The sequence below is a fragment of the Hemicordylus capensis genome, chromosome 1 (assembly GCF_027244095.1).
Source record: "Hemicordylus capensis ecotype Gifberg chromosome 1, rHemCap1.1.pri, whole genome shotgun sequence".
Taxonomy (NCBI): domain Eukaryota; kingdom Metazoa; phylum Chordata; class Lepidosauria; order Squamata; family Cordylidae; genus Hemicordylus; species Hemicordylus capensis.
Genome location: NC_069657.1, coordinates 175,613,743 through 175,640,682, shown reverse-complemented (window position 1 = coordinate 175,640,682; position 26,940 = coordinate 175,613,743). Strand labels below are relative to the sequence as shown.

The 26,940-nt window shown below is 43.1% G+C and overlaps 1 protein-coding gene across 9 annotated transcripts in view; it reads right to left on the bottom strand.

Annotated features, from left to right (window-relative positions):
- ARHGAP15 (Rho GTPase activating protein 15) overlaps positions 1-26,940 on the bottom strand; it is a 609,462-nt gene that overhangs the window by 514,089 nt on the left and 68,433 nt on the right. For 8 of the 9 annotated variants that reach the window (XR_008313780.1, XM_053285783.1, XM_053285785.1 and 5 more), the window contains 3 exons: positions 25,694-25,768; positions 15,899-15,957; positions 2,572-2,659 (listed from right to left, as the gene is read on the bottom strand). Coding sequence is in view for 8 of the 9 variants with exons in the window: in XM_053285783.1 (XP_053141758.1) it covers positions 2,572-2,659; positions 15,899-15,957; positions 25,694-25,768 (222 nt within the window). In the remaining variant the exon portion in view is untranslated. The remainder of the gene's footprint in view (positions 1-2,571; positions 2,660-15,898; positions 15,958-25,693; positions 25,769-26,940) is intronic. The other variant, XM_053285788.1, reaches the window with a different exon arrangement.

The following is a 26,940-nucleotide window of genomic DNA, read 5'->3' as shown; positions in this document are numbered from 1 at the left end:
TTGGGCAGCAGTGATATAGGAAGGTCCTGGAGGTGGATGCTCACTTCAGTGACAACGGCAAAGGCATCATCTCCTACTGCGTGGGGGAAGGCATCATCTCCTACTGCGTGGGGGAAAGGCAGCGGTAAACTGCCTTTTTTCTTGTATTTTACCAAGAAAACCACGTGACTTTGTGGTAGCCAGGAATCAACACTGATTCAACGGCACAATCTTTCCTTTTCTTTACTAGGATATTGATAAAACCTCCATTTTTGCTCTGGAAAGGATAGCGCTTTTCACCAGTGCTTTTGACAGCTGTATAAAAGTCCTCCCCCACCCCACCATTTTGGAGATTTTCAGAAGATGCAGCAAAAGAATGGAAATTATTACCCAATAAAAGTGAGAGAAATGTTGATCCAAGAGTTAATGGCTGACATGATGAGATCAATTACTCAAAGCAGTTCCACTGAAATTAAAAGGACAAGCTATTCAATGCCTAACTTGTCCTAATTTCAATGGGACTACTTTCAGTAATTGTCCATATGTCATCCAGTGACCTCACTCTATGATGTCATTGCAGAAATCCATTTCCTATGTAGTGTTGCTGCTGTTCAGAAAGACTATAGCTCAGTCAAGAGCAGCCTCTTTGCATGGGAATGCATCTTGGCTTTGTCCTCAGGTGCCTGCTTTGGATGTCAGTCACTATTACATGAAAAAAGACTTGGAAAAAAGAAAAAAAGATAAGGCCCCCCAAAGACCTGCTGATTGCAAAAATAGGAAGAAATGGTAACTGTTGTGAAATACCACAATACATGATAGGTGAGATATGTCTCAGCTGATGATTATACATAAGCCTCATTCATATATTATCTTAAAAGGGTGGTGTACTAGAGTAGACCACTGATGCATCCATCATTCTCCTCACTCTTTCTTCTGCAAGCTTACGCTTGCAGCCTTCATCTGAAGCGGTGAAGGCTGTAAGCGTGATGATGGATGCTTCCATAAGGGGAAGAATTGGGCACCTGAATCTCCTGCTCACATAAGCACCCGCCACCATGCTTACAGCCTCGCCCCCCGCAGAAGGGGAAGTGAGAATGAGGGACACACCACTAGGTCAGGATTTCTGTTTCCACTTTGGACAGTGTACTCAAGTACATTGTCCTTTTTAGATAATGTCTGGATGAGGCCATTGAATAGACCTGATGTAGAACCTAATGAATGCAGGAATCCTGGCATCAGCAGGCAGCAATCTTGTGAGCATTGGGAATGGCAGAAGTATAATGAATGGAGAAGATACTATTGTGGAAAATACAGTGAAGGGGGCCAGACAGAGGCAGATCCTGCTGAAGCAGGATCCACATCAATTCTAAAGAATACATATTTGTCTCTATTTTTAAATTTAAACACAGATATATTGCTTTTTTCTTTGTCCCTTTTTCCTCCAATGAACCATTAAAGGAGGGGAAGAAGATGCCTTATGGCTAACTGATAGTAGAAACTAATAACAAAACCTATCTACATTTATTTATTGTTTCTGACTCCTGTCAAACAGTGCACCTTTTTGGTCTCCTATCAAACCAATAAGGTTTGGCAGGTTTGATCAAGCCTTGGGAAGTCATCACAATAGGACTCTGTCAAACTTGTCCCTACTCAGTTTACAGTGGCATAAATTTACAGATTCCTCTATTATTATTATTTTTTAAGATTCTAGAGAAAGAGAAGCTCAGACAACTCCACAGTAACTAGCTCTGAAAGGAAACATGCCAAGATTATTTGTGCAGCGTAACTGTCATATCTCTGAAGGCTACAATCACTGGTCTTTCCTTGAGGCACACACACAGACAAACATGGTGAATTCTACCTTGAGGTACAGAAATTGCATTAGCCACATTAGATAGAGTCATAAGGAATATTCAGGAATATTAGCCAGATATAGAAGGTGTCACATTTATACCAAGATAAAAATCACTTTGCTAACTTATAGTGTTTTGCTCTTTGGTAACACCCTATATTAAGGTGCCATTTATAACTACTTTATTATTATTTATGATATGCAACCCACTTTATAGCAAGCTGGATAGCAACTTAAATTCATGTATTAAAGATGCACACACAGGGTTTAATACAATTTACGTCTTATAATATCCTTTGTAACAGATTCTCATCGCATCATCTGTTAAGCATTTATTACTAATGCATTTTATAACATACTTTATAATACATTATTTGAGGAAGTAGTTGCATTTAGAGATCATTTCATAAATAAGAATAAAGCATTTATAACTGGCACCTTAATTTAAAACGTTACCTCCACATTACTGGAGAGCCACTCACCATCCGTCTCACTTTGCAATTATTCTCAAAAAGCACCTCTTAATAAAAGATATGCTGAGTTCTATTTCCCCCTCCTCTCTCATCTGATTAAAAGTTTATTGAGTCATTTTCTTACATCTGCTCTCAGATTCGAGGCTTAGCAGCTCTGATTGTATTTGTTGTTGTTGTTGTTTGGGTTTTTTTTGCAAAGGATGATGCCAAACTTTTTATTCAATAACATTTCTAAAAAGATGAGACATGAGAAAGATAACTGCTTACCAGGTTGGCTGCAGCTGACTGTTTGGATTCTTTGTAAAATTCTATTTTCCGACCAGTGAGAACAATCCAAGAGGAAGCCCAGTTTTTCCTTTGAAGAAATAGTAACATAGAAATGAATGGATCAGTTAAGCAAATGCCCATTTGAGGAGGTTGTGCAAGGTATTCTCACTTTTGAAGGTCAAGGTTCCAAAATATTCTCAATTATCATTCTTATTGACAGTATATTAGTTTAGTTTGATGAATCTGATACCCATGCAGTGGCCGACATTCTGGCTAATGAAATGTACACACTTTGCGGGACTGTGGAGGGCATGGCAGGAACCCTCACATAACTCCTTCTTTCCCTCTGTTTTATGGGGAAACTGCTGGGAAGGACTACACACTCCAACATCTCTGATGTCACCCCGCTCTTCACCCTTAACAGTGCACCTTGACTCTGTGTGGATACTGCTCAGTGTGGAGGTAAGAAGGGGAGCTGCTGCTTCTGCACAGGACCAAGGGAGTAGTGCATTTTATTTGGCTTTGATCCTTTGGAGCCAAATGATTGCACAAGCCTAGTAAAGAGTACAGCCAGAAAGAGATAACTACCATCTCTTGTTATATCCTCTCCTAAGTATGGTTTAAAGGACCGAAATGTATTCTGTGCATGCTCAGAGCTGTGCTCTTTGTGGACAGCAATAAAGAGCCTTAAGTTTTTCTTTCTGTGCTGTCTACAGACCTTGGTAGGTGGTAGCCTATTTGTACCTTGCCTTATATGGTCTGATTAAGACAAACTCTGGGTAAGCTCAGAAGTTGTCACTTTAGTGGACAGCTTTTAAAATGTATTTCATTGTTGACAGCAGGAAAAGAAAGAGACAGACACCAGCAAGTATGACTAAAGATGCCACAATTTTGGTAAATCAGCAAATTATGTTTAATTGAATTTAATTTGTTCTTAAAAGTTCTTAATGCATGTTGGTATTGATAGCTGTCACTAATGCAACTGGAACTAGTCCTTTGAAACTGATTTGTATATTCTGAATTGCCAAGCAGGAGAGCAACTGATGAAAGGAGGTGACTGGGACCCAATTAGCCCGCCTCCTTCCCTCACTGGCCAATCCCGGCCATGTGGCGGGAGGGCAAGGTGGTGGCCCGCGCCTGCCTCATGTGACGGGGGCACAACCCCGCCTCTGTCCCATCGCATTGGCATGGAAGCGGGGACCGGCATTGCACCCCCAGCCACAAGGAAGACCGGACACACTTATTTGGAGTGAAATAGGGCCACTTTATTAATGTACAATGGAATAGATTTGCAACAAGGTACATAATTAACCAGAGTGCAGGTACTCCTCCCATGTGCGACCACCTCCTATGAAGGGCTGTCCCCACACCAGGGCGAAGGGTCGGGTACTGATTCGGTCAGGCACCGGGTCCTGACTTCCTCTCATCGTGAGGCTTTCCCCCGCTAAGGTGGGGGGGGGCTGACTCACCCCAAACTCAAGCTGCCAGGAGAGTGCAGGTGCTAGGTAGGTAGATTGATTAATGGTGTTCGGCTGGAGGGCCATTGGCGGGGGGGGGGGGCAGGGACCAGCCCTTCAGGGTTTGTGCGGCCCAGATGATTGGGAAGGGGTCACGCTTGAGGGGTGGCTCAACTCACAAGCTCAGACTTTTGGCAGCTTGAGTTGGGGTTGGGTCGCCCCCCTCCCCTGCTCAGCGGGGTAAAGCCTCACGATGAGAGGAAGTTAGGACCTGGTGCCTGACCAAATCAGTACCTGGCCCTTCGCCCTGGTGTGGGAACGGCCCTCCTTAGCAGGCAGTCTCACACTGGAGGAGTACCCGCACTCTGGTGAGTTAGGTACCTCATTGCAAGTCTTATTCCATTGTACATTAATAAAGTGGCCATATCTCATTCCAACTAAGTGTGTCCGGTTTTCACTGGGCCGGGGGGTGCAATGCAACTGGAACTAGTCCTTTGAAACGGATTTATACCTTTGGAATTGCTATTCTGTCTTTCTTCTGGAGAGGAATATATGAAATAGGTTTCAGTACAAAAATACTAGAAATGTTGTTCATCATTGCAATGCTCTTCCCATGTCTCCAGCATCAGGTATTGAGAGATATGCTGCCACCCGAACGTTTAGCTAATTTGGATAGTAGCTCTTGTATGCATTGAATTTCTCTAATGTGTTAGTCCACATTTTCTAGAAGATGAATGGAATCAGGCCACTTTCATCATTTACTTTCATTTTGACAAATAAGCTCCTGCTAAACATGTTAAGCTTCAGACTATAATCCTGTGTATGTTTAACAAGATAATATAGGTGAAGTGCTGCAAAATTAGAGGTAAAATGTTCACGTCCACTGATACAGAGCACTCACATATTCTAGAGCTGTATAAACAAAAACACAAAACCAAGGGCTGACATCCTAGACTAATGAAGCACAGGTGCTCTAAGATGCACTTCTGCTGCTAGCACTCCGCTATTGGGAGGGGGAGGGGCAATCTTTGTCAATCTCCTCTTCGTTCTGAAGCCCACTTTGCTGCAGGAACGTTATGTTCCTGAGGTTGTGCAGCCCACAGGACATATTTTCAAATAGGCACCGTGGGCTTTAGGGTGAAAGGAAGGTAGGCAAAAATTGCTCTTCCCACCAGGACCAGTGCAGTGTTAGCACGAGACCTGAATTCATCTGGCTGACAGCCAAGGAAATTAAAATATTGGAAAGAAAACTCCCCAGACAAGAGCTGAGGTGGTTACTATTTTTGCTCAGGTTCTAAAAAAGAGTGGAAATTGCAACATCAACTTGTATGCCATGGCCTTTCCCAGACAGCAGGCTCTACCACGGGATTAAGAGGGGTGAAGCACTGCGAGTTACGGGGCATATCAGATATGTTGAATTTGCTCAAAAGAACTGAAGCAAAAAGTTGAATTTTTTATCCCAGACATAAATCTGGCAAAGCTCCAATGCGCAGGGAAAACCCCGAACAGTGTATAGAGTGGTCCCCAATAGTTTGCAGGGACTTGAATGTAAATCTGGACTATTTATGAACACACACCTGTCCTTCCCATGGTGAAGGAAAGTAAAATTGCCATCTTGGAACGGCACATGTAAGCAATAAAGACTTCAAACAGACTCATCTATTATACTGATTTTACAAATGCGGCTGTATGCACCCACTCTTAGTTTTGGTCTTTCAGCTCAACATTAGATTAGGGAGCAGGGGCGTAACTATAATTGGGCAAGGGGAGACAGTTATCTGGGGGCCCACTGCCTTGGGGGGGCCCACAGAGGCAAGCCACATGAATGACTCCCCCAGCAGCGCACCCGCCCGGGCTTCCTTCAGTTGTATTCATCCTCCAAAATTGATGTGAGTGTTAAAACCTGGAGCAACTAGAACAGCAGGTCTTTCTCTAGTACCATGAAATGACTTGCATCGTCCACAATGTACAAAACCTAAAAAATTTTTTTAGGAAATTAGGATGATGTTCTATTGTGGCACACATAGGGGTGTGTGTGTGTGTGTGTGTGTGTGTGTGTATATATATATATATGAATGAAATATTACTATGCTTTTTGTTACCACTATTCAGCCTCATTTAAGATTTCTTTGCTTCATGAGCTGAGCTTCAGTGGGGGGGGGGGGCATTTTAAAATCTTGTCTCTGGGCCCACTACAACCTTGCTACGCCCCTGTTAGGGAGGAAGTGTCACAGCAGAAATTAAATAAATGTGACTTCCCCAATCAGGTGTTAGAGATGCACCCGATCAGTTTCTGCCTGATGCATCTCTACGAGGCTCAGATGCATCCTTGCTTAGCCTAATGTGAAACTGAAGGGCCATGAGAAAAAGTGGGTGCATGGATCCTCATTTGTAAAGCCAGGATGATATTTATTTATTATTATTTATTAAAACATTTTTATACCACCCAAAACTTACGTCTCTGGGGGGTTTACAACAGGATAAAAACAAAGTAAAACATTCGTTAAGACAAAAATGGGGAGGGGGGAAACACACACATTACAACAATTTAAAAATGTTAAAATAATATTTTAAAACAGAATTAAAACCATCAAAACAACATTAATTAAAAGCCTGAGTGAAGAGATTTATTTTTAAAGACTTTTTAAAAGCTGTCAGAGATGGGGAGGCTCTTATTTCACCAGGGAGCACATTCCAAAGCCTCGGGGCAGCAGTGGAGAAGGCCCATCCCTAAGTGGCCACCAGACGAGCCGGTGGCAACTGCAGATGGACCTCTCCAGCAGATCTCAGTGGGCAGTGGGGTTCATACCGAAGAAGGCGTTACCTTAAATACCCAGGGCCCAAACTGTTTAGGGCTTTATAGGTTATAACCAGCACCTTGTATTTTGCCCAGAAACATATCGGCAGCCAGTGTAGCTCCTTCAATACAGGAGTTATATGGTCTCTCCGAGATGACCCAGAGACCAGCCTGGCTGCCGCATTCTGGACCAGCTGTAGTTGTAGTTGTAGACCAGCTGGAGAAATAGATTTGGGTGTCATCAGCATACTGATAGCACCCTGCAACAAATCTCCTGATGATCTCTCCCAGCGGTTTCATGTAGATATTAAACAACATTGGAGACAATATGGAGCCCTGAGGGACACCATACAAAAGTTCAGATTTTGAAGAAAAGCAGTCTCCAAGCTGTTCCAATTCTCCACCAGGGCATTAACAGGATCACCAGCAGAGCCAACACTAAATTCCTCATATGCAAGACTATAGAAGATATTCACTGCATAGATGGCACAAGTCCTTGTTTCACAGGACAAGTTAAAGCAATCACCTTAACCTGCAATTTTCACACTTTTTAGAACATGACAGAAAACTGTATTCACATTAACTTTCATCTTAAGCTTAAGCTTTTTATATATTTTATTATTTATTTATTTATTCGATTTCTATACCACCCTTCCAAAAATGGCTCAGGGTGGTTTACAAAGAGTAATAATAAATAAATAAGATGGATCCCTGTCCCCAAAGGGCTCACAATCTAAAAAGAAACATAAGATAGACACCAGCAACAGTCACTGGAAGTACTGTGCTGGGGGTGGAGAGGGCCAGTTACTCTCCACCTGCTAAATAAAGAGAATCAACACATTAAAAGGTTCCTATTTGCCAAGTTAGCAGGGGTTATATTTTAATTGAGTCTACACACAGAAGCAAATCGAGTGTGCCTTGCATTTTATTTATTTATTTATTTTTATACTGCCCTTACAAAAAGGCTCAGGGCGGTTTACAATTAAAACAAACCATTAAAACAGTAAAGAGCAAAAACAAAAATTAAAAAAAAAACAATATAACAACAATTAACAATTTAAAAAACATCTTGAAACAACAATTAAACAATTGCAGTAATTAAAAACCCTGAAACTGGGTTAAAATATTAAAACCGATTTTAAAACCTTGGAAGCCAAGCCAAACAAATACGTTTTAAGAGCTCTCCTGAAGGCTAATAGAGAATTCAAATTAGGGATTTCCACAGGGAGCGCATTCCACAGCCCCGGAGCAGCTATAGAGAAGTCCCGCCTCTGAGTCGCCACCAGACAAACTGGTAGTTGTCAGTATCTGGCCACCTGGCAGGGAAGTTCACGGTCTCAAACGGAGTTGCAGAAAGAAGATACGGCTCGGACACAGTTCTTCTTATCGGGCTTGGCTGCAAGCTGTCGACACGGAAGTTTGACAAATGTTGCTTTCCAGCAGTGAGTAGAAAGCTGGTGACGTAATTTATAGCACAAACCAAGAGCTCCCAGCTGGCAGGAATTCAAGGCTTATCAGCCCTCTGCAAGAGGCGTTTACTCCTCCTAATAGTCTCTAGCTGTGTTCTCCATCTTGTAATTCTCCTCTGTTGTGGAGTCAGTGGAGGTTGCTTGCATAGCTCCTCTTCTAATTGGTCCGTCACGGTTTCTGCTATCTCAGGTTGTTGTGCCTGCTCTAAATCATCTGCCTCAGCCGTTTCTTGGAAACTGACAGCTGGGCTCTGCCGCTCAGACACCCCGGCATCGGCTGGAATGTTGACAGCTTCCCCTTCCTCCTCGCTGTCTGAGATCGAGGGCGTGACAGTGGTAACTGGAGACGGACCTCCTCAGATGACCTTAATGTGTGGTGGGGATCATGCAGAAGAAGGCACTCTCTGAGGTAACTCGGGCCTAAGCCGTTCAGGGCTTTAAAGGTAATAACCAGCATTTTGTATTTTGCCCGGAAACATATTGGCAGCCAGTGCAACTGTTTCAAAACAGGCATAATATGCTCTCTCCGGGTTACCCCAGAGACCAATCTGGCTGCCGCATTCTGAAATAATTGGAGTTTCTGAACTACATACAAAGGCAGCCCCACGTGGAGATCATTGCAACAGTCAAGACAGGAGGTTACCAGCTGGTGCACCACTGTTTTGAGGCCATCCTCTTCAAGGAATGGGCGCAGCTGTCGAATCAGCTGAAGCTGATAGAAAGCACTCCTAGCCATGGCCTCCACCTGAGATACCAGGGTGAGGCCTGGGTCCAGGAGTACTCCCAAGCTGCACACCTGCTCCTTCTGGGGGAGTGTAACCCCATCAAGCACAGGAAGATCTAACTCACCCCTCAGATTGTGAGCCTCCACAATGAGCACCTCCGTCTTGCTTGGATTCAGCTTCACTTTGTTATCCCTCATCCAGCCCATAACTGCCTGTAGGCAGGCATTTAGAGAATGAGTGCCATTTCCTGAAGAAGAAAGGGAGAAGTAGATTTGGGTGTCATCAGCATAATGATAACACCCAGCACCAAATCTCCTGATGACCTCACCCAGCGGTTTCATGTAGATATGAAACCATCTGGGATCTACCCAAGATATAGGAACGGAACCACTGCAAAGCAGAGCCTCCTATTCCCAACTCCCCCAGGCGACCCAGAAGGATATCATGGTCGATGGTATTGAATGCCGCCGAGAGATCCAAGAGGACCAACAGAGTCACACTCCCTATGTTGATTCTCCAATAAAGGTCGTCCATCAGGCTGTTTCAACTCCATAGCACGTTCTAAAGCCAGTTTGAAATGGGCCTAGATAATCGGTTTCCTCCCAAACGGCCTGGAGATGGTTGGCCACCACCCTCTTGATTACTTTATCCAACCAGGGGAGATTGGAAATTGGCCTATAACCAGAGGCGTAACTATAGGGGGGGCAGGGGGGGCACGTGCCCCGGGCGCCATCTTTTCTGGTCACATGGGGGGCGCCGCCATGACAAAAAAAATTTTTTTAATTTTTTTAAAAAATTTTGTTAATACAAATGTTTCCTGCTCAGTGCAGCAGCGCTGCAGCAGTCAAGGGAGCACGTCAGTGCCCCCTCCCCCACGAGCGATCCCTTCTGCGCCGCCCGCGCCCCCCCCATTGCTTTGCTGGTGCCTGGCGGCCAGTCAGTGGCCTGGCATGGCGGCGGCGGCGGGTGCTTGTGAGGAAAAACCTAAGTATAATGTAGTATGTTGGGGGCGCGGGGGGGCGCCATTTCAGTGCTTGCCCCGGGCACCATTTTCCCTAGTTACGCCTCTGCCTATAACTATCCATCGCTGAGGGATCCAGGGAAGGCTTCTTAAGAAGAGGTCTAACTATTGCCTCCTTCAAACAGGGAGGCACCCTACCCTCCCTCAGCGATGTATTTATGATATTAACTAGGCCATCTCCAACAATCTCTCTGCTAGATCAAAGCAGCCAGGTTGGGCATGGATCCAGAGAACAAGTGGTAGGCCGTACCGCTCCATGCAGCTTGTCCACATCATCAGGAGTCACAAATTGAAACTGATCCAACCTAACACTGCAAGAGGGATCGCTGGATACCTCCCTCACAGACCCTGCAGAAATAGTGGAGTCCAAGTCGGCCCAAATACAGGAGATTTTATCCACAAAGAACCCATTAAAGGTGTCACAGCAAAGTATCTCTGGGAGCTGATTTGAGGCAGAAGGAGCAGAGATTATACTCCTCACAACCGGGGATAACTCTGCCGAACATGAACCCGCAGACGCAATGTGCGCTGACCAAAACCTCTTTTTTGCTGCACACACTGCCATCGCGTAAGTCTTCAAATGGGTTCTGTGCTTCATCCTGTCAGATTCGAGCCGAGTTCTCCTCCACTTGCGTTTCAGTCACCTACCCAGCCGTTATATTAGATCTATATTAGAGAGATCTTATACTGTATTAGATAGCTCTTAGGTAGGTATTATATTATAGGTATTATAAGTATTATATTACCTATACTCTTAGTAATACCTAATACTCTTAGGTATTATATTATATTAGATAGCTCTTAGGTAGTTGCATGAATCCTAAATCCTTTTTCCTGGAAGCAAGGTACAATTAAAACATCCAGTAACTGATGTGGGCCATATACAATACAGTGGAGTCACCACGTATTTCATAGGACAAGAAAGGTTGCTTACTGTATTTGAAATTATTCCGAAGTCAAATCTGCAGTTTTGAAAAACTTCAATTGATTTAAAAAACAAACAACTTGTTCTTGAAGTTAAGCCCAACTGCTTAAGTATTTGTCTCAGTAATAATCATAAAAGACTTTAAAGATGAAGAAAGTAACATGGGTTTTTAACTTGTTTACTACAAAGGGAAACATGCACCAATGCAGCACAAAATTAAGTTTACTTAAACTCATTGAAATCAATTGGTTTAAACATGTTTAACTCTGCCTTGGATTGTGGCCACTTACTTTACTTTCAAGTGACAGGATTTGTATTGCATTTACTTCCAAGTAATGCAGATTAGAGCCCTACGTGGAAAGGGAAATGCTGGATGTTCAAGCTGGTTTCAGAAAAGGCGGAGGAAGAAGAGACATCATTGCTGATGCACATTGGATAATTGAGAACCCAAAGAATACCAAAAAGAAGTCAATATGTGCTTTATTGACTACAGAAAAGCCTTCGATTGCATAGACCATGTAGTTGTGGAATATCCTTAAGAAAATGGGCGTCCCAGAACATCTCATTGTTCTCATGAGAAATCTATACACAGTCCAGACAGAACATGGTGAAACAAACTGGTTCCAGATTAGCAAAGGAGTAAGACTAGGCTGTATACTTTCTCCTTATTTATTCAATTTATATGCTGAACATATACTGAGAGAAGCTGGACTGGAAGAAGATGAGCATGGTTTTCAAGTTGGAGGAAGAAACATCAATAACCTGCGCTACACTGATGACACAACCACTCTGATATCTGAGAATGTGGATGATCTGCAAGCTCTAGTAATGAAAGTCAAGCAGCACAGTGAGAAAATGAGACTACGACTAAATGTAAAGAAGGCTAAACTAATGACAACGGGCACAGCAACCAGCCTCAGAATTGATAATGAAGACATTGAAGTGGTGGATAGCTTCTGCCTTTTATGATCGACCTTCAACAGTAAAGGATCCAGCAGTCAAGAAATACACCACAGACTAGGACTTGGTAGGGTTGCAATGAAGGCCTTGGAAAGGATATTTAGATGCTCTGATGTGTTGATACCTACAAAGATTAGAATTCTTCGGACAATGGTTTTTCCCATTACACTCTATGGATGAGAAAGCTGGACTTTGAAGAAGCAAGGTAGAAAAAGTATTGACGCTTTTGAACTTTGGTGCTGGAGAAGACTTTTGAGGATACCATGGACAGCCAGGAAAACAAACAAATAGATCATAGAACAAATCAATCCAGTATTTTCACTCGAGGCACAAATGACCAGGCTCCAACTATCATACTTTGGACACATTATGCGAAGACCCAGCTCGCCTGAGAAGTCCATAATGCTGGGAAAGGGTGAAGGAAAGAGAAGAAGAGGACGACCAGCAACAAAGTGGATGGACTTGATTACGACAGCAGTGAATGCACCACAGAGAGACTTTAAAGTCCAAGTTGAAGACAGATCATCCTGGAGAAAATCTATCTACCCCGAAAGTAAGACCTAGCAGTAATTTCTGATGTACCGCTATTTGCCCTAGTGCATTTTGGGGGGCTAAAATTAATATAAGACACTGTCTTATTTTCGGGGAAACATGGTATGTGGTCGCCAAGAGTCGACACCGACTTGACAGTACTTAATCAATCAATCAACTGTGGTTATTTTTTCAGGCCATATTATTTTTCTGCCTGATGTGTCCTTCTTGTAATAAGCAGAGCACTAAAGTACATGGACTGAAGTCAGTGAAAAGGCTTATATATTTTGCTGGATCAAGGCCTGTGCAGCATTGATGCCATTTTTTAAACCACACCATCTTTTAGTTTGTTGTTGTTGTTTTTGTTTCCAAATTAAAACCAGAATACAGCTACAGTTTGAGTAAACTGGGACAATCTAAAAGGTTCACACTATAAAACCAGAACTTTTCTTTCTTGTCCACAATGTAAACTAGCTAATAAAAGCAAATGTGCATTCACATTTCTGTTTAACATCTAAACGTTTTGTGGGTAAATCAAATTGCACATCATTAAATACAGCCATTTTATTAGATATTTTAGATACTTGCAGATATTCATTGGAAGTATGGTGTGGGCAAGGCATTGAAGATACTTTTCTATCAATGAGCAAGAGCATTGTCTTCAACCGGTAAGTTGGATCCACACGTGGTCTGTGGATCACTCAGACTAAGGTGGTCACACCAGTATATTGCCACTTTAAAAAATAAAAATAAGAATTGGGTTTTCTTTAAAAGAAAGAGAGAAAGTTATGGAGAAAAACATACCAGATGCAGAGGAGGACTGAAAGGTTTTGTATCCTTTCAGTTGGGCAGAAGAGGGTTTTTGTTCTGTTTTTGGTGGTGGTGGGAGCAAATGTAGCTTATCATACGGGGAAAAGAAAAGCTGCACCTGGCAGCATTCCTTCCGGTGCCCTTCCCTCCTTAGCATATGGCCATCTTAGAAAAAGGAGGCCAGGGATGGACAGATATCATTTTTTAAAATATATTTACACAGAGTACCATATAGGGTCTGGCTTTCTTTCTGTCCATGAACAAAAAGGAGATCAGCAAATTATAATTCTACTCTTGGACTAATAGGATGACTACTTTTTTTTGCAAAAATCATGTATGACCAGTAGAAGCTATTGAAGGAGGAGAACCCACAGAAGTGGACTGAACACATTTCAAACAAGAAAGTTAGTTTTGGTTTTGTTTGGTGGTCCAACAAAGAATAACTGTTAAGAGGAGACAAAAATCAACAAACAATATCAAAATGATGCACAACAGAAGTAAAAGCATCAGCAATTAGGTTAAAACATCTGCAACCTTTGCTTTTTGTATGAAATGAGAAACGTTAGTTTACACAGCTGCATAAAATATAAGACTTCCAACTATTTGGTAAACTGAAAGCAATGAACGTCTATAGCATTCTTATCCTGGCCATTATATTTGCATTCTAGCAAATGGACACCTGATGGCAGCACACTATAAGACCAACACAGTTTGCATTGCTGTATGTCTCTTAAAGCAGCAGGTATTTAAAATCTGAGTGAGAAAGATTAGGTTTAGTAATGACTCTTCTGTTTTCCCAGGTTCAGCCACAAGCAGGAAATGGTAGTCCAGGCATTTCTTTCATGTATTGAGCATGAACAGTTGCTAACATATCCTACAGCTCTTATATTTGGCCCAAGCTTGTTGGTGTACAAGTTAAACATGACAAAAATTTGCTAAAAAGATGAAAAATGCCAGTTTAGGGGACATTTCACATAAGTTCCTTGCTTCTTCATTGAATAGCATGGTCTTAAGGCAGGATCCATGTGGGACTGAATGAAGTTCAACCTACCCACTGATCAGCCATTAAACTCATGGGGTGACATCGAACTAGTGGCTCGAAACCTGAATTAGGTCACAAGATTGTTATGAGGATGAGTGTGGAAGTGCCATAGAGCCACCATGAGCTCCTTGGAGGAAGGGCAGAATAATAATGCAATATGTAAATAAAGATAAGAGTGGACTCTGATGCCAACAGTGCAAACAGATTTGAGTCCTTCACAACTGGACTCTCTTAGTAAACTCCCAGAGTTTTGTGACTGTAAAAGAAAATTCAAATGTTCACCATCTGATTCAGTTCTGTCACAGGACAATACTTCCTCAGTTGAACTTCTAGAGTCAACTCTTTGAAGGGACTTCTTCACATTAAAACTGTACCCCACATAAAAACTTAGCGCTTCAAAGATAAGATTAGTTTTTCAGTCTCCAGATGAGAACAGGTAGTAAACCTTTAGTGAAGTTTTATCACCCAGTACATCTTACAGCTGCCGTGAGGAAACATATGTAACGTACTTGAGAAGCTTGCATGAGCAGAATCTTCAAGCAATTCAAGCTCTAGAATTCCATGGCTACTTGTACACATCTATCCATATATAGAGCTTAAGTGATCTCACGAATCTGCTAATACAGAGTCCCCCAAATCCCCAATGTGCTTTACACACTCAAACATCACTAATTGCAAACGACATTTCCAGCTCCAGTTTGAAACGCAGCGATTTCCCTTCCTCTCAAATTAGGATCTGGTTAGAATGATCCATGTGTTTGCCACTGCCAGTTCCAAGTACTCTGCCTGCGGCTGAGGGTAGAAGTGGGATAAGAACTGCAGCTTGCTAATACAGCACCTATTATAAAACCTATGAAAACACAGCAGGGTGCATCCATCTCTGAAAGATTCTCAAGTTCTTGTCATTCTCTGCTTCTTAACCAAACTGTATAGTGTTTAACCAAACTGTATAGTTTTTAACCAAACAGTATAGACTTTAATAGCAAAATTAAAATCTATTAAATTTGCAATTTATAAAAAAAAAATTAAAATCAACTATAAGGAACAAAGTTGTGTTTGCTGTAGAGTCAGGCAATGTCCCCTTTTCTGCTCCCATTGAGAAAAATAGATAGTTCTTTCTGTTCCTGATCCATCCAAACTTTCCATATTTTCCTTTGATTTCCATGACATATTATTTGATTTCCATTCCACTCTCTTCCACTAAAATTGCCAAGATTCTTTTCTATCACTAAATAAAAGCTGCATTTAATACATATTTTTCAACTATTTTCATGAATTTCCTACCTAAACAATGAGTGTGATAATACATAGAAAGGTACACATAGTTAAATATTTTTCTGCAAATGTACAAAATGTATAGAATCTGTAGACATGCCTGTCTTTGATAAAATCCAAAACTCTGGGGAACAAGAGAGATCCAGAAACACACATTCTATTGTGACTTTCAGCAAGACAGAATTTGGTAACTGTATACATTATGATGTGTTGCGTTTGGTCCATAAGCCAAGCTCTTATGATTATTCCTTCAATAGGTCATGAACTATTTAAAACTTCTTCAATAAATGAGGAGATTCAGTTATTGCCTCATACCTTAGCTTCTTGCCTCCATCTGCAATTTTAGCTTTCAGAAGTAACCCTTCTTTTATTACCTGCAATAAAGAAGAAACATATGCAAAAGTCCTATTTGTGCTCCCAGGGATTTTGTTTTGTTTTGTTCTGAATAGGCAAGCTGCCAAGCAAAGTAACCCCCTCTACATTGTAGCTTTAATGTGCATTTAAACATTGCAGTTGCTTTCTAGACATTAGGGGTGTGCACAAACGGTTCGTGCCAAACCAGTTCCTCAAAATGGCGCTGGTTTGGGGTTTCGATTATGCACCGAACTGAGAGTGGTTTGGTCTGTGATCGAACAGAACCAGGCCTGGGTTGGGCAAACCAGTTTGGCATGGTAAGGAGCAGCTGGGTGGGGGTGGTGAGAGACAAAATAGGTGCTTACTCAGGTGTCGAGGCTGGTGGTGGCAGCGCTTGCCACCACTCACCAGCTCACCAGCTCTGGCCTCCATGCAAGGTAAGCACCTTTTTTCCTCACCGCCCCTGCCAAGCCACCCCTTACCCACCCCCTGTACTTGTAAGGGGAATCCGGATTCCTCTTTACAGTAATGGCAGCTCAAACTCAAACTGGGTTCGACCGCCCAAATTGGTTCGATCAAACGGACCAGACCGGCTAGTCTGTTTTGACCAAATAGATTCATATTTGAACTGAACCAAGGTTTTTGGTTCACGCACACCCCTACTAGACAGATTGTGGTATCAGACTGACTCCAGACTCTCACAAATGAGCTCCAAGGCAGATATCTTTTCAGATTTCGACTGCACACATCTTCACCACCAAATCTACTACCAGGTTTACCATCTGAGACCACCCAGACCTGGAGTCAGAGTTGGACACTAAACTCAGCAGGAGTCAGGTTCTGCAGATGAGAATCATGGGGGTGAGGCCCTCTTGGAAAAGGATGACACAATCCCAACCCCAGGGCTAGACAGAGCCCCCATCTGACTCTGTTGAGTCTGTGGACACTGGAGAGGAGTGCTCCAAACCACACCCCCTATGGCCCTGCCAACAGATTGGACTCCCACAATTGTATATGACCCTGCCATAGAGGAACCAGGATTCTCAGACCCCATATGAACAGGAGCTCCCCCAAACCCAAAACCAGCTCTCCAGCTTCCCAGAGAGACCCCTCCATGATCTCTGACACAATGATGCAGCAAGGCACAAGAGACCCTTCAAGCCAGGCGTGAAGCACAAGGCTGGCCACCAGGTGATACCTTCCAATCAGTCTACTTGAGAGGAGGATTCAATGGTCTACTTGTGAGTTGCTTCAGCTTGTGAGGGAAGGGCATGGCCTTATAAGCTGCTCATTTCTCCAAACTTTATTGATAATAACAGCTCAACATAGGGAGCTCTCTCTCTCTCTCTGTTGTAGTTGCTTAACCCAATTCCCAGGTTTTTGTATCCAGCTTCTTCAAATACCAAGGGTGAGGGGGGAGAACTCTCTTAAAAACCTTGCGCCTTAATCTCCTGACTCATAACTGTAGAGAGTATTGCCTGGCCTGCCTGCTCCTACTGTCACTACTACAGCTTTGTCCCTGTGTCCAGTCCAGCCCAGGGTTCCCCACACCTCTGCTCCAGAGTTAAGTCCATAATTGCTGCTTGGTACCTCTCCCACACTTGTCTCACCTGGAAACATGATATTTGCTCTGAAATGTAGTAGTTACCACCCCTCATGACTATACTTTGGCTTAATGCGGAGAATGTAACTCAATTTAGTGCAAACCTGTATGCAGCCAAATTGCAAACTGAGGTTCTGGGAAAGTTAGGAACATAGGAAGCCACTTTATACAAAGTCAGACCATTGGTCCATCTAGCTCAGTACTGTCTACCTGGACTGGCAGCTGCTTCTCCAAGGTTACAGGAAGAAGTCTCGTTCAGCCCTATCTTGGAGATGCCAGGAAGAGATCTGGGACCTTCTGCATGCAAGGATGTAGATGCTCTTCTGCCAGGAGGCCCCATCCTCTAAGGGGAATATCTTGTGTGCTCACACATGTAGTTTCCCATACAAATGGAAAGCAGGGCATATCCTGCTTAACAAAGGGGACAAGTCATGCTTGCTACCACAAGAACAGTTTTCCTCCAAAAGTATGTTGAGGGATTGTCCTTAAGCAGATGCTATACATCGTCAGCTCGTTGAAAGCCAAAACACTTAAATTAGCTAAGGCTGCTATCCTTTACAACAAGGGCCATGGATGCAATCGTATACATCAGACTGACCATGGATAGATTACACCAGTGTTAGAGAACTCAGAAGAGCATAACAGAGTACAGAGACATTCCTTGAAAGCAAGGTTAGTTTTTTACTGAAGAGCAAAGATTTACAGTACAAGGCAGTGGTTAGCACCTCAGCAAGGTTGCTGGTAATGATCTTCTCAAAAGGGGTTAATGCTTTGAGAATGGCAATGAATGGCCTCCAACACACATTTACAGGTTAGCACTGAGAGACAGAGTTGGTGAGGAATGGGGATAGAGAGAAAGAAAGAGGAGAGGAGAGAGGAAAGGAGGAGGAGGAGGAGAGAGACTGATCTATAGTTACATTTCAGAGGTCAGGGATGTGGATCCCAGGGGTTGCAGTTGCAGGCTTCCTTCATGGAAGGAGATTGCGACCTTTAGTTACTGGGGGGCTGAGCAGGAGTAACTCTGGGTCACCAGGCAAGGCAGTGTGCCCAGCAAAGACCGAGATTTGACCACACAGTGGGGTTCTATAGGATCTCCTCCGGAAGGAAGCAAAACTGCCCCGGGACAAGAGACGAATCTCTATGTGAACTGACAGAAAGGTGAGAAGCCTTTGGGACAGTGGGAACAGCAAAGCAAGCAGGGTGTGGTGTTCAAGCAAGCTGCAAAGCAAGCAAGTTCTCAAAACTTTCAATACAGTGTCCTTCACCTCCACAGTCGGCTCTACCATCAGCTCTACCATGGATGGCAAAGGGGGTATTTTATAGCTTCAAAATATCCTGAAGGCATCCATTGTTCTGTGGATGGCCAGCTACTTAGACAAAGGTGCAGGCAATGGCTGGGCTGTCAATGAAAAAACATTTCTCTTCAACAAAAGGCTGAGCACAGGTGCTCTCACAAGGGAAGCAACTGTAAAGGGAGAAGGGTGCTGGTTTTCAGCATGAGCCACTTGATTGAATCTAAAAGTCTTATATATAGGAAGGAGCATGCATTTGATTCCTTGGTGTATATGCATGTCCATTTGCCCATGGAGATTACATTCCAATCTTGATGTTTCAAAGCTTTGTCTATTCTGGTACTTTCTGTGTATTCTCAGGGCAGTTGCTATCCTGGACTATTTCCTAGTCCTTTGCGATCGCACTAATGATTTGAGGCACAAAGGAAAACCTTGCCCGAATGATCCATTTCCTTTCCTATAACCAGAAGAATGCACTGAAAGGCTTCCTCATCAGTAAGAACAATGATCCAGCGGAGATTCAGTCTGGAGTGCAGTGGGAGGAGGTGAGCATGGCAACAGATGAAAATATTTCAGGGAAGTATATTAATGAACAGAACTGCAGTAAATGCTTTAGGTTCCAAAAAAAGCAAGTAGTGTTTAGTTACTGTAGGTGATGGCAAGGAAGACAGTACTTGTCCCTCTTCCTAGGAAACTACACTTTCTTACTATTTGTTTTGGGTGGAATAGGTAGGTGCTTATCTCTGCAGTTCCTTAGGGTCAAAAAGCCTCTTATAATGCACAGCTGTACTATAAAAGAGCTGGATAGACAACAGCAGTCTAAGAAGCTATTCTTACAAGCAGCAAAAACTGGGCTACAGAAGCCCAGCCTAGATTTCGCTGTGTGTGAGAACCGCCAGGAGCCGTGCGGCTTCTGGCAGTGGCGTGGCGGCAAGCCCTCTAAAGTAGCCCGCCATTTAACCTGGGTTTTGGGTGCAAACACGCCCCAAAGCTATGCAAACTGACCCTGTATCAACCGTGGCTGGCACACAAGGGGTTGGGGTAGGGGGTCTACTAGTAATGCACCGTGCACTTGCGCAGTACATTATTGGAGCTCCAGGGGTGGGGTGCCACAGGCTTCCCTGTGCCCGACTCCCAGAGCTGCTGGGAGAGCTGTGTGTGGTCTGCAGGAGAGTCGCTGCTCGTCTGGGTGGGCGATCCACCCACCCAGGGAAAGGTAAGGGATCGTCTGCGGGGAGGGTAGGGAAAACCTGCTCTCACCACAGAACTCCTTTCAGCACTAACACACTGCTTGTGTGAAGCGTCTCTAAGTGTGCCAAAGCAGCAGCTGGACCAATGGTAAGGCCTGGAGACCTAGCACAGATGTGAGGGGATGGTTCGTCTTTTGTCTCCAATCCTATGAGTGGTTCCCTAAGCTCATGAGCTCAGGTTTAAGAAAAATGCATCTTCCACAGTAACTCATGTTTGTAGGGAAGTTAAAAAATGAGTTCTCTTCTATTAATAATTACTATTCAGTTCTCTATTATTGTGTGATGCTGAGAAATGGGGACAGATGCATTTTTGGTTAAGCATTAGTTCTCCTCAGCTCTACTTGAAATCAAGGCTTGAAAAACCTGTGACCCCAAGATGAATGTAGCCACTAGTTGTGTATGGTGGTCCAACAGGAACTCAAAAACCCTCAGTTTTACTGCCTCCTGAGGCAACAAAAAACAGGAGCTTGTCAACCTAGAAGCAGGCCACAACACTGGGCTTGTGTGATGCATTCTGCTTGGTGTATCACAAGTCAAAGGCTTGGGAAAGAACAAGGGTTTTATGCAACACCTTTGAACAACTTTATGCAAGGCTCTCCATAGTATAAAATATTAAGTTTAAAAGATAGGCTTTTTAATTAAAATATACAATCCATAGATAGATAGATAGACAGATAGATTTTTATTGAAGTCAAATCTGTAAATAAAAACACAACTATGTAACAGTGTCAGGAACCTACTCTACATTTTCATAAACAGCTGGGATTCTGCAATATTTATTTATTTATTTATTTATTTATTTATTTATTTATTTAAAAATTTATACTGCCCTTCCAAAGGCTCAATATGATGGCAACATCTAGATTTGCATTCTTTATCAGTGCCTCAGGATTCTTAAGCCCTTATAATTAGGGATGTGTGTTTCATTTTGGATACAAAATGTTTTGTGCACAAAACAGGCCATTTTGGCTGTTTTGTAGCCAAAACAAAACACCCAATGCTCAAAACAGAAAATTTTGTAGCCAAAACAAAACGTCCCTGTTTCGGATACAAAATGTTTTGTTGTTTCGGCTGTTTTGGAACTCCATTTTGCAATCACAAAAAGTCTTTCTCCTTCAGTCTCCATTTTGAGTTTTGACATCTGTTTGAATTTCCAGCCCTTCCAGCCCACAGACTGGCCAGTGAAAGCAAGGGCTGATCTGCTGGCAATTGCCTCCTTATTCCTTCTAAGCAAATTTAAGGGTAAATTTTACCCTCATTGGCTAGTGGGGCAGTGTGAATTTCATTGTTGTTGCTTCACACTGTTGTGTGTAGATCAATTGCATTTTAGGCGGGGGGGGGGCGGATGTGGATGTGCATGACCTTTGGAAATCTGCCTGATTTTTTCCAAAGCTCTGCTGTTGTTGATGTGTGATGTTGATGTTATTTGGGGTGGATTTGGGGCAGAAAGGGGGCTTTGAGGGCAGAAGAGTGGTTCAGGTAGTAGTGCCTCAATGGGTGCCTGCTGCCACCCAGATTCCAAAGGAATTGGGAAAAGGGCTGATTTTTAAAGAATTTCTGAAATTGACATGTCTTTGGGGCAGATTCGGGGCAGAAAGGGGGCCTGAGGGGCAAAACAGTGGGTTGGGTGGCAGTGCCAAAGGAATAGGGTAAAGGGCTGATTTCTTAGGACTTGTTGAAGTTTAGGCTTCTTGAAGGTCCCCCCCCCCGCCAGGGAATAATGGAGGTTTCAGAAGACCCATAACTCCACCTGGGGGGCACTGGGGTAGCCGGGGGCGAGTGGTGGTGTAGTGCACACAGCGTGCCAACCACCCCCATGGGTTGCTAACCCATGGGGTGCTGGGTTCTGTTGTTTCTGAGGTGTTCTGAGTATAGATTCTCTGGTAGCATATGGGATTTTCAACAACAAACCATGAATCCAGTCTCATATGCTACCAGAGAATCTGAATCTACACTCAAACATCTCAGAAACAACAGAACCCAGTACCCCATGGGTTAGCAACCCATGGGGGTGGTTGGCACCCTATGTGCTCTACTACACCACCACTCGCTCTGGGCCACCCTGGTGCCCCCCAAGTGCAGTTATGGGGCAGGAATTATGGAGGTCCATCATTCCCTAGGGGGAAGAACTTTACAGATGCGCAAACTCTATTACATCTTTAAAAATCAGCCCTCTGCCCAATTCCTTTGAAATAATTCTGGCAGCTTCCTTGCCCCCACTGGGCACTACCACCCACCCTACCCTGCTCTGGGCCACCCCTTTTCCCCCAACATGAACCTGTACTTTTGCTGAAACCTCCATTCTTCCCTATGGGAAAAATCCTATACTTCAAAAATCCACCAAAAAACAGCCCTTTGCCCAATTCCTCTGAAATGTGGGTGGTAGCTTCCACTCATTGGGCACTACCACCCCCACCCACTAGTTTTTCCCCGGGGCCATTTTTCAAAATCCAAAACATTTCGGATTCGGATTTTGCAATTTCGAACAAAGAACAAAATGGGGGTGTTTCGGATTCGGCCAAAAACAAAACAGAAAAAGAAACAAAACGCACAACCTTACTTATAATACTGTGTAGGTGCTAATGCCTGGGTTCACAATCCTGTTCAAACCCCAAGGGCCATGTTTTTTATACTGAGTGCAGAAGGAAAATCACATAGCAGCAAAAGAACTCTTTCTGAGTTAGTTTGTTGCTCCATAAAACAATTGCAAGGATAGGTTCACATAAATCACTCAGCCTTCTTCCACCCCCATGGCACCAAGGCTATAGCAAACATCTGGTCTGTTCCCTTTGCATTCTGTACCTTACATATGCACACTGTTCTTGCCAGAATACATACAAGGAAGTTATTTTCCCCTGGCTCAAATCCAAATGGAAGAGGACCTTTGTTTACCATCCAACCTTCAGATTGTTTCTCTGTACCAGATCCAATATGGGTCACATTTCCTAGCCTAAACAGCTTATTTCAACAGAAACAGTCAACAACCTGAAACTGCAACACTGGCCTGCTATAGATTTAACCATGGGAAGGTCTTTACCATTAGTTAAGACAAGATTCTCACACTTGAATCCCCAGGTGTTTGGGGGCAACTACAACTCCCATCATCCCCAGTCACAATGGCCTTCAGACATCATGGCTGCAGATCATGGAAGTTGTAGTCTAACAAGATTATAACTTCCATCCAGACTTTCTTGGCTCTCGGGTTAAGATATAGGAAGCAGATCTTCCCTAAGTTCATTCCTTCAACCCCACAGCATCAGCCAAAGGTTATATCAAGAACATTGCATATATGCCACAGAAAGACACATCTGTATTGCACTGATGTTCATCTGTTAAAGTCCCCTATTTTCATAACAATCCTTCCAGGAGAATTCAGGTTATTCTTTAGAGTCCTGCCACAGATGGATGACATGAGGTTACTGAACATGAAATGTCCTTACAGCACTTGCTATCTTTTCTGCCTCAATAAATATCCATCATTTGTGTTGAGTTGTTGCCCTTCCTGCACCTTTCCAGCTGAGGAAAGGTTGAGGGAAGAGTAATCCAAAATACTCTGAATGTAAACGAGTACAGAAATACGACAGAAGAATTCAAGGAATTCAAGGATATTTATAAAAATAAACTAGCATCTCTTTGATACTGCATATTTGCTAAGATTTCTTATAGCTGTCGCCTGTATGTGACAGTGTATTTTGCAGAGAAGCAACCACAATTATCATGGAATATGATAATTATATTTCCTTAATGAAAGTCTAGAGTCACCTTAAGTGGCGCAGCAGGGAAATGCTTGACTAACAAGCAGAAGGTTGCCGGTTCAAATCCCCGTTGGTACTATATTGGGCAGCAGCGATATAGGAAGATGCTGAAAGGCATCATCTCATACTGCGCAGGAGGAGGCGGCAATGGTAAACCCCTCCTGTATTCTACCCAAAGAAAACCACAGGGCTCTGTCGGCACCAGGAATCGGAATCGACTTGACGGCACACTTTAACCTTTTACCTTTAATGAAAGTCTAGAGTTTAGAACTGATTAGACTTTCCTATCTAGTGATTTCTTGAAGGAGTGTTCTCATTCTCCATGGTCCTGTTCCCCACTGGTCTTCCCTGGCCCACCCCATACATTGCTGCGGTGAAATGGTGGCATGACCTATAATCTGGTCTCACACTGTTCTGTTAATGTTTGTTTGGAGTAACTATGTAGGTGGTAGGGGAAATTATATGGCTTCTTCCGATGCCTGCATTGTCCTCCCTGGGCACCAGGTGAGGCTCCCATTAGAAAGAATACAATTATCATCCACAACTCATGGCACAACTCCACAATTCAGACGTTATCGGAGTGGCATGGAGGGGTCTGTGAAGAAGCAGTTTCTACACCAGTGTGGTAATACAGGAATTGGTTTCTATTTACACCAGGGCATTGTGGGGGAAATGGGGGCTATAGGTGCACAAAGCAATGCACATGGGAAGAATAGCTTCCTTCTCTTGAAATGAAGGAAGAAACCCTCATGCATAAAATGGGCTGATTCCCACGATCAAAGTGTTTCTGAATGTTGGGTAGGGGAGAGAGGAAGAGGCATGTGTGCTCCCGATACTTGATTGTGTGGGTGATGAAAATGTTAGGCAGAGGACCAGGTTCAACTCCTTGCCCATGATCACTTCCCAGTCCTCTGGCCAGGGTTTTCCCTGCCCGCACAATCAAGTATCAGGAGCACATGCACTTTCTCCGCCCAACATTTGGTGGCACTTTGGTTGTGAGAACCAGCCCAGTCTCTGTATGGGGTAGTTACTGATTACTTCCAAGAAAACAAGAACTCAAGGACATATGAAGAAAATAAGTTAATAATTGCAAAACAAATGCAATTTGGTTTTTCATATATCACTCAATTGACTTATAACTGAGGTTCCAAGTTCCCTCACTGGAATCTCCAAGACAGGGCTGAGAGAGACTCCTGCCTGTAACCTTGCAGAAGCCACTGCCAGTCTGTGTGTAGATAATACTGAGCAAGATGGACCAATGGTCTGAAGCTGTATAAAGCAGCTTCCTATATCTCACACCTGCACTCCCTCAAAGTATGCCCACTTCCTTAGGTTATCTGCCACCAGTTTTTATCTGTGCTTGAAAGTTTCCTATAAACCCAAGACAGTAACAAATGTGGCAAATGCACTAAAAGGTCCAATGTATTTCTTTATTCCAACCTATGTAATTATTTCCCCTCCTCATTTAATAGCAAACTCTTCAAAAAGCAAGTTCACACCTAGCATTTCTTCTAATTGTATTTATTTTGCTAAATGGCTATTTTTGGAAAAGCAATGCCATCCTGTAATAAATACTATTAGTATTGCTGAAATGTCAGCCTTAATTCTCTTGACTTAATGGATAATTGAAATTGTATATCATTTGCTACAATGGCTCGTAGCTTCCAAAATTATGATTTTCATTGTTTAACCAACCTTCCCCCAAATCTTTAGTTCTTTTTATCCTATTAATATATTGAGGCATCTGCAGTCATAAGTACTTATCCTTCAAAAATTGTGCATTACATTTTGATTAACAAAATCTAAAATAAAGAACTAAATCAATAAATCATAAATTCTGTAATACAATTGCTTACCGTTTGCTCCAGTGGGCAAATGATCTCAGCAAGTGTTAAATTATGTTGGGAATGATTCCTTCTGTGACGGGATATCTGGGGGGGGGGGCGGGGAGAGAAATCATTTACAAATAAGGATATGTTTCTAACAAATCAAACAATGTTGAACATGGAAGGACAGACTGAAAATAACTTCAAAGAACACATGCATTTTGTCACTAAGCGCTGAAAACTGCATGCTAATGAAACTGAAATATGATCATTATAGTTCTTAGCTTGTATAAAGTGCTTTAGACTGTTCAAAGAGCCAGCATAGCGTAGTGGTTGGAGTGTTGGACTAGAACCGGGAAGACCTGGGTTTGAATCTCCATTCAGCCATAAAACTCACTGGGTGACTCTGGGCCAGTCATATATCTCTCAGCCTAACCTACCTCAGAGGGGTGTTGTGAGGATAAAAATTACCATGTATACCACTATGAGCTCCTTGGGAGGAAGAGCGGGATATAAGTGTAAAAATGAATGGATGGATGAATGAATGAATGAATAAAGTGCTTCACTTACATTAAGTCAGTCATCTTAGCAACCCTGTACAGTCAGCTCATATTGTGAGCGCAGTATTTCTATTAAAAAGTTACATTCATGATAAACTCAAATATCTGTGTTCTCCTGTTTCATGTCCAGCTTGGGTTTCAAACATACAGTGAGGCGGGTCTCACGATCAAGGAGACCCGCCTCCAGAGGGTTAGCGGGGAGAGCGGGCTTAGCACACACGAGCAGTCAGTCTGCTCCGGGCGGCTGAACTGGCCGCCCACACGACTACAAGGCATGCTGGAGAGACCCCTGAGCCAGGAGGCTGCTTTTGAGCCTCCCGGTCAGGGGTCTATTCGTGAGTTGCCACGCCGTGGAGCCACACCGCAGCCACACATGATTAGAAAATCCAGGTTTGCAGAGCACTCACTCCGCAAACCTGGTTTAAGGGCAGGGCTACTTGAGCAGATGACCCGCTTAAGAACCACTGGGCTCGCAGCCAAGTCCGGTGGTTCTCACAATGGGAGAAAAGTTTTCTCCCATCGCGTGAATAGCCTGTTCATCTATCACTCCCATTCCTAATGTTAGTAATTCAATTCTTAATTATAAATTAATATATAATTTAGTTAAGCCAATACACTTAACTAAATTCTGTGAGCAAACAGATTGCCATCTTTTTCACATTAATATTTGAAGTTATAATTGGTCATCTGAAAGATTCACAGGGTATTATGCTAATC